A 10,177-nucleotide genomic window follows, 5' to 3' on the forward strand; every position below is an offset into this window, starting at 1 on the left:
GCAGGTTGACCTCCGCCTCGTGCCGAATCAGCAAGTCGACCACCCGCTCGTGGCCTTCGCTGGCGGCGAGCATCAGCGCGGTGTCGCCGCGGCTAGCCTGCATGTTGACCTCCGCGCCGTGCCGAATCAGCAAGTCGACCACCCGCTCGGGGTTAAGTCTCCATTTTGCCCGGATTTGGAGGGCGGCGCCCATCAGCGCGGTGCCGCCGTCGCTGTTCCGCAGGTTGATCTCCGCGCCGCGCCGAATCAGCAGCTCGACCACCCGCTCGTGGCCATAGAGGGCGGCGCCCATCAGCAGCGTGATGCCGCTCACCTCGCCTCTCTCGTACGTCGCGTTGACCCGCCCGCCGCCGTCAAGCCACACCAGCGCCGCCTCCTCCTTGCCTCGCTCAGCCGCTTGCGCAACCGCTTCGGAGACTGCCGCGACACCGCTCGACGCCTGCTCCGCCGCCTCCACTGGCTGCAGCCTCTCCGGCCGCACCCGCACGCTCTCGCCGCCGCCCTCGAGCGCCACCGCGTACCGCCCGCCCTCAAAGCTCCGCGCCACGCCCCGCCGCCCGTTCAGCTCGGGGCGGGCAGAGAGCCCGCAAACCACGACTCGCTGGCCGAGCAGCGGCGCGTCCTCAGCTGCCGCTGCCGCGCCCGAGGAAGCGCCGCCCGCGCCGCCCGCCGCCGCCTCGCGCCGCCCCGCCTTGGCCACCTCCTTGACGTGCTGCCTGAAGGCCTCGACGCACTCGGTGTGGCCCTTCTCCTTGGCGAGCTGCAGTGCCGTCTTGTCCGTCGCAGAGCGCAGCGCCATGTCTGCGCCCGCCCGCAGCAGCCGGAGCAGAACGGCAGGGTGGTCGCGATAGGCGGCGCGCGTGAGCGCAGTGTGGCCACCGCCGTCCTGCAGGTCGACCTCCGCCCCGTGCCGCAGAAGCAAGTCGACCACCCGCTCGTGGCCTTGGGTGGCGGCCCACGTTAGCGCAGTGCAATCGCCGCTGTCCTGATGGTTGATCTCCGCGCCGTGCCGCAGCAGCGTCTCGGCCACCTGCTCGTGGCCGTGGTGGGCGGCGGCCATCAGCGCCGTATTGCCGATGCTGTCTTGCGCGTTCGGCTTCGCGCCCCGCTTCAGCAGAACCTCGACCAGCTGCTTGTGACCGTGGGCGACGGCGATCAGCAGGAGCGTACAGCCACTCACACCGCGATTCACGCACGTCGCATCAACCCGCCCATCCCCGGCGAGCCACGTCTGCACCACGCCCGCCTTGCCGGCCGCCGCCGCGGCTTGGATCTTTTTCGGCAGCGCGAGCGGCGCAGCAGCCGCCGTTGAAGCGTGTCCGCGCCGGGAGCCGGCCGAGCCAGCTTTTGGTCGGCCGGGCATGGGAGCGCTCGTCGTTGGCCGCTTCGCGCCTTGTGGCATCAGCGAGCGCGCAGCTTTGGGCCAAACCCGCTTGTGCCGGAGCCGGCGCGCGAAATTCTTTTTCGTTTGCTTTCAGCAAGGTTCCTACGGGCCAGTTTTCGGGAGGCAAGCCCCTGCCCGACAGCGTCCTCATTGATTGAAAATAGTCCTCATGCAAGGTTCCCCCTATCCGCAGGGAGCCCGAACCCAGCCGATCGGGAAAGGGCGGGCTCGGCAAGTTGCCCGGCTCGGCCTCCCTCTCGCTCGGTGTTGGTCGGCCTCCGCCGCTCCTCCTCCGCCGGGCGGGCAGGTGTTGCTCGGTGTTGGTCGGCCTCCCTCTCGCGCCGCTCCTCCTCCGCCTGAGCGGCCGTGCGCTCTGCCGCCGCCCATCATGCAAGCCTCGCTGATTGAGCAGGAGCTCGAGCCGGCGGACGCGCCCGCCCCGGGCCCCTCCTGCGCCGAGCCCGCGGGCGAGTTTGGCCCGCGCTGGACGCCAGTCGATTTTGTGGGCGGCTCTCCCGGCTCGCGGGTTTTTCCTTCGGCGGTCGTTTCAGGCGCGTGCGTGTACATCTTTGGCGGCCACAACGGAACGACATACCGCAACGACCTGCTCGTCCTGTCCCTCGAGACGCGCTCGTGGACCGTCGACTCTGAAGTCGATGGCGACGGCCGCCCCACGCCGCGAGACGCGCATGCAGCCGTCCTGCTCGGCGGCCGGCTGTACGTGTTCGGAGGCTACGACTCGAAGCGGTACCTCGCGGACTTCCACTCTTACGGCCCGCTCGCTACCGCACCACCCACGGGACTGAACCCACACTGGGTTCGATACCCTGGAGGTATGGTACACGTAGGCCTCGACAGCGGCGAGTGGCGCGTCGAGGCCGCCTCCGGCTCCCCCCCCTCCCCACGGGGCGGCCACGCCGCAGTGGTGCATGGCAGCCGGCTGATTGTGTTTGGCGGCTGCGACGGATGGAATTACTTCAACGACACGCTCGCCTTCGACGTGCAGTCCGCCGAGTGGGCGCCGGTGCGGGTCGCGGGGACGGCGCCAGGCGCGCGCTCTGCACCGTCGAGATCAACTGAGATCACCCGAGATTACCCGAGATTGCCCGAGATTAGGCGCGCGTTCTGCCCCGTCGACCGCCGTGCACGAGGCGACCAACGCGCTGTATGTCTTTGGCGGGTGTGAGACACTTCCGAGACACCTCCGAGACACCTCCGAGACACCTCCGAGACACCTCCGAGACACGATCGAGGCACGACCGAGGCACGACCGGGCCAGATGCGCACGCTTGCTCCGCGGTGCCAGCCCTGCGCCCGCCTGGACCCATCCCCCACCCCACCCACCCACCCACCCACCCCATCCACCCCACCCCACCCCACCCCACCCCACCCTCCCCACCCCATCCACCCCACCCCACCCCACCCCACCCACCCCACCCCCCCCCATCCACCCCACCCCACCCCACCCACCCCCAAGAGCCGGCCCACTCCGCGAGGTATGATGGCGCCCGCTCGCTCAACGACCTCTTTCGGATGGACCTGCGGACCAGCGAGTGGGCCCCCGTCCGCACGAGCGGCGCGCCGCCCTTCTCCCTCCTCTGGGAGGCTGGGGGAGGGAGTGAGGCGTCATCTCCTCCTCCCTGGACACCGCAGGCGTGCCCCATCTCTCGCCCATCTCTCCCCCATCTCTCGCCCCATCTCTCCCCCATCTCTCGCCCATCTCTCGCTCATCTCTCCCCCATCTCTCCCTGGACACCGCAGGCGTGCCCCCGTCGCCGAGGGGAGGCCACACCGCCGTCGTGCACGGCGACCGCATCTACACCTTCGGAGGCGGGAGGAGCCGAGATCAGCCGAGATCAGCCGAGATCACCCGAGATCACCCGAGATCAGCCGAGAGGAGCCGACAGGAGCAGACAGGACCGCCCGAGACGAGCCGAGATTGAAGCTCTGGCCTTCTCCCCCTTCTAGCTACCCCCCCACCCCCCTCCCCCCCCCCTCCCAGGCAAGTCTGGCCGCTCGCCCTTCAACGACCTCTGCTGCCTCGACCTCACCTCGGGTGTGTGGGAGGCGGTGCGGGCAGGCTCGCCCGCGCCCGCGCCGCGCTGCGCGCACGTCAGCGTGGTGCACGGCGGTTCGCTCCTCATCTTTGGGGGGTACGACGGGCGGCACTACTTTAGCGACTGCTTCGAGTGGTCCCTCGAGGCGGACCGAGGCGCGGCGTCGCAGGCGGAGGCTGCCCCGAGATCGCCTGTGATCACCCGAGATTGCCCGAGATCGCCCGAGATCGCCCGAGATCGCCCGAGGTGGCCCCGAGATCGCCCGAGATGGGCCCGAGAGGACCCGAGATGGCCCGAGGTTAGGCGCTCGCGGGCGACCTCGAGTGCATGGTGGAGAGCGGTCAGTTCTCCGACATCTGGTTCGAGGTGGAGGGAAAGACGGTGCCCCGCGCCACACGCTCGTCGAGATTGCCCGAGATTGCCCGAGACGGTCCGAGATTGCCACGCGAGTAGGTGCCCGCGCACAAGTTCCTCCTCTTTGCGCGCTGCGAGTACTTTCGGCGCATGTTCACCTCCGGCTACGCCGAGGCGGCGGCACAGACAGTGCGCATCGAGGGCGTCTCGCACGCGGCCTTCAAGCAGGTCGCTGCCTGGTCTCTGGCTTGCGATGACCTGCGATCACCCGAGATGACCCGAGATGCCCCGAGATGCCCCGAGATGCCCCGAGATGCCCCGAGATCACCCGAGATCACCCGAGGTCAGGTGCTGCACTATTTGTACTCTGGCCGGCCGCGCGAGATGAACGCCGAGGCGGCGCTCGAGGTGCTCGCCGCCGCCAGCCTCCACTCATGGCCACTGCCCCGATGATTGCGAGTCGTGTCTTCTGACCGCTGCTCTGGCTCGAGGTGCTCGCCGCCGCCAACCTCTACGGCGTCGAGCCGCTCAAGAGGGCCGCTGCGGAGATCATCGGCCGCAGCTTGACGCCCGAGAACGCCGCGGCGGTCCTCTCCGCCGCCGACTCGTACCAGGTGCCGCCATCTCGCCTCTCGGCTCCCTCTCGGCTCCCTCTCGGCTGTCTCTCGGCTGTCTCTCGGCTGTCTCTCGGCTATGTCTCGCCGCGAATCGTGCCAGGCGCCGGCGCTGCGCGCCCAGGCGACGGCATTCATCGTCCGCCACTTCGCCGCCGTCGTGCAGACAGACGCCTTCGCCGAGTTGGTCTCGGAGCGGTCGCGGCCGCTGCTGCTCGCGCTGCTGCGCGAGGTTGGCACCGTCGTCTCGCCCGCGGGGCTGGCGGCGTCGGACGGGCTGCTCGGCGTGGCGGGCGGGCTGCCAGCCGGCGGCTACGCCCGCCGCCGCCCGGACGCGCGCTCGCCGGCGGACGCGGTGAGGCAGCTAGACGAGCTCGGCATCCGGGGCATTGCCGATGCGGAGTGAGAGAGCGCGCACACGTACACAAAGTATGGCCGCACACTCCACACACAATGCGTGTACACACGCCGCAAGGGAAAACGGGGATTTTCTTGTGTTTCGTTCCTAGCGAACGTTTTGCGTTTGTTTTCCCGAAGGATTTCACCGCGGTCGGTTACGGTTTCGAGCTCGGTGGGAAAACTGTCTCGCAACTCTGCCAACTCCGCCGCAAAAACCGAAAAGCGAAACGGCGATCGGTGTGGCGAAATCGGGTAAAACGAATATGTCGAGGGTCCTCTGCAACACGGCGTCAGAGCAGCACGCCCTCCATCGCGGCGAGGCTCAGCAGGTGCAGCTCCTGCGCCCGCCCCACGACGCGGTCCGACGCAATCACGAGCGCGAGGGAGAGCGCGCCGCTCAGCCCGTGCAGCGTGACGACCGCCTGCACGTAGTTGAGGCGGCTGCCGCAGTCCGAGCAGTCGGTGCCCAGCACGCAAGAGTCGTACGGCGCGTCGGCACCGCCGTCGTCGCATTCGCCGTCAGCCGCGGAGAGGCAGGTGTGAGAGCACACCTAACGGTCAGCCGTGAGCCTTCAGGGCTTCAAGCAGGGCTTCAAGCAGGGCTTCAAGCAGGGCTTCAAGCAGGGCTTCAATCTGCTGAGGCGCGTGCGAGCGAGCCTCCCTTGGCGGGTGATGGTCGAGGCGGAGCAGCGGTAGACGCCATCTCGGCCGATCTCGGCCGATCTCGGGGCAATCTCCCCTCGCCTCGGGCGGGTGGTGGTAGAGGCGGAGCAGCGCAACGCTCGACCGGAAGATGGCGAGGGCGCAGAGGACTCGGATCAGCACCGCACAGAGGCGCAGGAAGAAGAGGCGCTGCGAGAGCAGCCGCGCGTCGAGCCGCCCGCACAGCAGCAGCCCTCCGACCGCCAGCCCGAGCGAGCCCTTGCATACGGGGAAGGAATTTTTGTCGGTGGAACCGTATTTTCTACTGTGTGGTGAGGCAACGGCTAACCCGCGGCCCCTCCTTCAAACCTGCAGCGTGAAGATCTGCAGCAACGAGAGGGCGATGAGGCAGCAGCACGCGCTGCGCAGGTCACCCGCCGGGAGGATCGAGTCTTCGCCCCACCCAGGCTGCACGCCCACCGCCACCGCGGTCCCCACCGCCACCGGGCCCCGGTTGACGGGGACCGCGGTGGCGACCGGGACCGCCCTCGCCGCCCTCGACAAGCCCGCAGCGTGCTCGCCGACGGCTCTCGCCGCTGCCGCGTCGGCAGCCACGAGCGACGCCCTCGCACTCGCGACAGCCGCATAGGAGCGCCGCCTAAGCCCGCAGCGGGCGGGAGCGTGGTGACGCAGCGAACAACACACTGCCCGCACGGGAAGGAAATCGAGGCTCCGGTGGTGGTGGCGAGCGCACACCCTGCGGCAGCCGCAGCGCCTGCGGCAGCCCCAGCGCCTGCGGCAGCCAAAGCTGTTGGCACGGCCACGCCCTCGACCGGCGATTGTTGCAATTCGCTCCGAGCGCCCTCGTCCTCTGTCGGCATGTATATATTGTCGCAGCTGGCCGGCCGCTGGGCGGGTGGGGGAGTTTGCTCTCTCCGTTCGCACCCCTTTGCAGAATAGGGAGTCCCTTCCCTTCAGGGCCCTTTCGGGCGAAACAAGCAAGCCCAACCTACCTGCGTCCTACCTATCTGGCTGGGAGAGGCCAGCCAGTGGCAACAGACCCCGTATCCGGCTAGGAGCCCGGACCTTCGCCGTCGCCGCCGGCCCGCTGTATGAGGTACTGCGGTTTTAGGACGCACTCCTGGGCGTTGCGGTGCCGCTGGGAGGGCTGTAGGGACTGCATGGAATGCTCCTCGCCGCCGCCCGTCCCTGCCGAGGGCGTGCCACCTTAGCGAAGTCGCAGTGCTGCCAGTGGATGGTCTCAGCAGCAGCAGAGCTACGAGACTTGGGGCCTGATGCCGCACTTATGTAGGCAAAGCTACTGGGCCAAGCCCAAGAACCAATTCTGCCGGCACGCCTGCTTTGAGCATTGAGGCCGGCGAAAGCTACGATGTACTTGTACTTGTACGTACGGTACGGTAGTGTTGTCCCTCTCCCGGACGTGTAACCTACGCCACGTCTCTCAGTCTCACACGTGACTGTTGAGTCGTGACAGCTGACACGATCATCGACCACGTTCACAATACTTTTCACAATATCACGGTTGTCTTTTTCAGGTTTGAGCTCTCAGTGGAGAGTATATGTCGTGCGTGGGATCGTGTCAACGCAGCACCACACCAATGATGGGGGGTAGAGGATAAATAAAACGACGCCGCTCTACAGTACGAAGCTCGTAGGAGATGGGAAGTGAGATGGGTAAAAAGAAAGGAAGACGTGTACACGAGGCCTCCCCGCCCCCGTGCGCCGTGCGATATATTTTGTGCACAAGGGACATCAGGGTTCTTTCATCTTTGTGGTGATGGTACTGTGCGGTACGAAAGTGTGAACAGGTTGGAGCAGCAGCTCCTGAGCACGGCGCCGCAGGCGCCTGTTGATAGGTCCAGGTGATAGCCCTGGATAGACAATGCATACGCCTAGTTGGGCCTCGGATCGCCCAACCGCGTCCCGGTGCTCTGTGGTCGGACATTTGTGACGCCGCCGCACCGCGCCGCGGCCGGGGGCCCCCTCCGGAGGCCAAGGATGGCCGTGACGGACCGGGACGAGCTCTGGGAGGTTCAGTGTCAGTGTATATATTGTAGAAAAAAACCATGTGCACAATATCTCTCAATCTAGCTAAGCCTGGGAAGGCGATGCCGGGGCCGTACAGCAGCTTGACTTTTTACTTCAAACAAAGACAGTGGCACGCGCCACCCGCCACGCTGCGTGCCACTGTCAGGAGCGGATCCGTCAGTTAGTCGTGTTCACGCCGGGGTCGTGTGCAGACTTTTTAGGCCTGGGGACAGTACTCAGTAGCGAGTAGGGGGCATCAATTAATGCTCATAAATAAAAAAGCGAACACGGGGAGGTGGGCCGGTTTGCCGCGCGCGGGGGCGCGCCGCGGCTGGGCCCCTGGGCGCCCGGGCCCTGGCTGGGTGGGGGACGTGGCACAGGCAGGTGGCGTCTGCGGTCTGGGGTCTGGCGTGGGGGTGGCGGGGAGAGGCTGTTGTACTATGGCATCGCGGCCCGCACACGACAGTCACAGCAGCGGGAACTGGAAGAAAGGAGTACGGCTACGTGAGCTGGTGCACGCGCTGACTACTGCTCAGCGAGCTCAGAGCACGCCAGGCCCAGCCTCATCATCACCAACCGGCCTATCGCCTCTGCAGGATCAGTCGGCGCCCCCGCGCAGCCGGCCTATGCGCCCGCTCGTGCGCGCCCCCTGGCGGGGCTCGACTGCGGCCACTGCTTGGTGAGGTGCGCCTTGGCAGGCTTCGCCTCGACCTTGCTCTTGCCCGCCGCCGCCTGCCTCTTGCTAGGCGGCGCATCCTTCGCCCCGCTTGGCCGCTTGGCTGGAGGGCAATACTTTTTGCCCGCCGGAGCATCCTTCTGGATGCCGAAGCCGGTCGCGCCGGCCCAGCCCCACCGCTTGTGCTTTTGCAGTTTGACCATCTCCACCTTGCCGCCCTTGCCGCCGCCCTTGCGCAAGTCGAGCTCGATCGAGAAGGAGGTTGGCGAGAGAGACTGCTTGACGGCCCATTCGCCCTTCTTGAGCTCGTCGTCGCGGCAGCTGCCGTGGTGGCCGGTGACGCGCACCTTGTCGCCCGGCTTGAAGGGGTGCTTGGCCGAGACGCGCAGCACGGCGCACTTGTCCGCCGACGAGGAGATCACCTCGAGCGGCTCGAACTCCTTGGCCTGGCACGCGCACTTGTTCTCGCAGCAGACGCACTCGTACGACAGCTTGTGCTCCTCAATGAACTGGTCGATCTCCTCCTTGTGCTCGGCGTATGGCTTGCCCTGTGGAGGGTTGCCGATGCAGCGCGTTAGTCCTCTCGGGCCCTCTCTCGGGCCCTCTCTCGGGCCCTCTTGGGCTCTCTCTCGGGCTTGGCCTGGATGTTGCCGATGCAGCGCGGGCAGTAGATCTTCTCGCACTTCGAGCAGCCGAGAGGCTGGAAGAAGCCGCCGCGCCACGAGGCGTTGCCCTGCGCGAGGTACGGCACACAGTAGGGCGAGGATGGGAGGCAGTTCTCTCCCAAACACGGAGCGGTGGGGGCAAGGGCCAGGCACTCCCGTACTCCCTCGCTTCTCCACGCCGAGACAGGCGGGAACTGGGCCGGCACTCGGTGCAGGGCCCAATGCACGCGGGTGTGCAGACCTGGGTGCACACGTGGCACGACCGGTTGTGCTTGAGCGGCCGCCCCTTCCCGTCGCAGAGGTGCGAGATGTCGGGCATGCCTGCAGGAAGGCTCCGAGAAGGTTCGCGGAAGTCTCTCGCCCCCGTCGCGGAAGCGCGAGGTGGCGGGCGTGCCGGCGTTGTCTCGCTCGCCGGCGTACACGTCCTTGCCCGCCGCGAGCAACGCCTGCACCCGCTCGGCCTCGCGCTCCTTGCGGCGCGCCTCGCGCTCCTCTGCCGTCAGCTCCTACCGGCAAGGAGAACCTTCCCCTCTTGCGTGAACTCCTCCCCCGGCCGTGGCGACCCTCCCCCCCCCCCCCCCCCCGTACGAAGAGATACGGCTTTATGACCATGGGTGCTCGCATATGTGCTCAGGGCACCTCAGGGCTACTTTGGCTCGGCTCCCCCAGCGCTTGTAAATTTTGTAATATAGCACGAGTGACCAGAGACCAGTGTCGAGTGTGTGGGAGTTACGGCTTTAGTACTTTCTTAGCAGTACTTTACCGGAGTCCTGCTCCGGGTGTGCACTACCTGTACCTCACTGGGCCTGAGACCACCGAGCCAGCATCCTGTCACCTCTCCGGGTTGTGACTTGTGTGGAGTCGAATCACTCCAGGACTTGGGGGTTGGGGGAAAGCCCATCGAGCATCGTGCATCGATGAACTAGCGCAGCACAACCCAGTTCATTTAAACACGCTCAGCAGGGGTGTTCCGACCACAATCTAGCTTCGCCTTCTTCCCGCTCCGCGAGCCGGACGTGCTCGCCTCGGACAGCGAAGCCTCTTGCGCCCCGCGCCAGCCGAGCCACCACCGCGCCGCGAGCCAGCCCCACCGCAGCGGCGCGAGACGTCGCCGCCTTGCGGGCTTGGCTCCGAGCGCGCGCATCGCCAGGCGGAGCGACACCGTTCGGTGCGCCGGTGCGGCGTGCAGGTCGATGGCGAGGTCGTCGAAGAGGCGCTTCTGACGCACGAGGTCCTCGGGCGTCTGCTGGAAGAGCGTATGAAACGGGGCGCCGCCCGCGTCCGGGTCCTTTTCGTGCACCATCACCAGCGGCACGCCCAACTCGAGCACGCGCCTG

At 67.1% G+C, this 10,177-nt stretch overlaps 4 protein-coding genes across 4 annotated transcripts; 1 reads left to right on the forward strand and 3 right to left on the reverse strand.

Annotated features, from left to right (window-relative positions):
* Positions 1-1,605: 1,605 nt before the first annotated feature.
* Positions 1,606-4,957, forward strand: EMIHUDRAFT_458743 (hypothetical protein). Its single transcript, XM_005771686.1, has 11 exons — positions 1,606-2,157; positions 2,233-2,433; positions 2,501-2,564; positions 2,881-2,960; positions 3,146-3,214; positions 3,387-3,610; positions 3,745-3,822; positions 3,895-4,023; positions 4,144-4,203; positions 4,287-4,409; positions 4,513-4,957. The coding sequence occupies exons 1-11, from the start codon at positions 1,773-1,775 to the stop codon at positions 4,813-4,815; spliced, it is 1,716 nt and encodes a 571-aa protein (XP_005771743.1). The 5' UTR covers positions 1,606-1,772; the 3' UTR covers positions 4,816-4,957.
* Positions 4,958-5,098: 141 nt separating this feature from the next.
* EMIHUDRAFT_242988 (hypothetical protein) lies at positions 5,099-6,331 on the reverse strand (the record flags this gene model as incomplete). Its single annotated transcript, XM_005771687.1, has 4 exons — positions 5,099-5,359; positions 5,589-5,729; positions 5,820-6,108; positions 6,207-6,331. The coding sequence occupies 4 exons, from the start codon at positions 6,329-6,331 to the stop codon at positions 5,099-5,101; spliced, it is 816 nt and encodes a 271-aa protein (XP_005771744.1).
* Positions 6,332-7,971: 1,640 nt separating this feature from the next.
* Positions 7,972-9,159, reverse strand: EMIHUDRAFT_458744 (hypothetical protein; the record flags this gene model as incomplete). The annotated part of the gene is made up of 3 exons (XM_005771688.1): positions 7,972-8,723; positions 8,816-8,908; positions 9,082-9,159. 3 exons carry the CDS (start codon positions 9,157-9,159, stop codon positions 8,124-8,126), a joined length of 771 nt encoding a protein of 256 aa, XP_005771745.1. The 3' UTR covers positions 7,972-8,123.
* Positions 9,160-9,786: 627 nt separating this feature from the next.
* Positions 9,787-10,143, reverse strand: EMIHUDRAFT_242991 (hypothetical protein; the record flags this gene model as incomplete). Its single annotated transcript, XM_005771689.1, has 1 exon — positions 9,787-10,143. One exon carries the CDS (start codon positions 10,141-10,143, stop codon positions 9,787-9,789), a length of 357 nt encoding a protein of 118 aa, XP_005771746.1.
* Positions 10,144-10,177: the final 34 nt, after the last annotated feature.

Source organism: Emiliania huxleyi, assembly GCF_000372725.1.
Source record: "Emiliania huxleyi CCMP1516 unplaced genomic scaffold EMIHUscaffold_374, whole genome shotgun sequence".
Taxonomy (NCBI): Eukaryota; Haptophyta; order Isochrysidales; family Noelaerhabdaceae; genus Emiliania; species Emiliania huxleyi.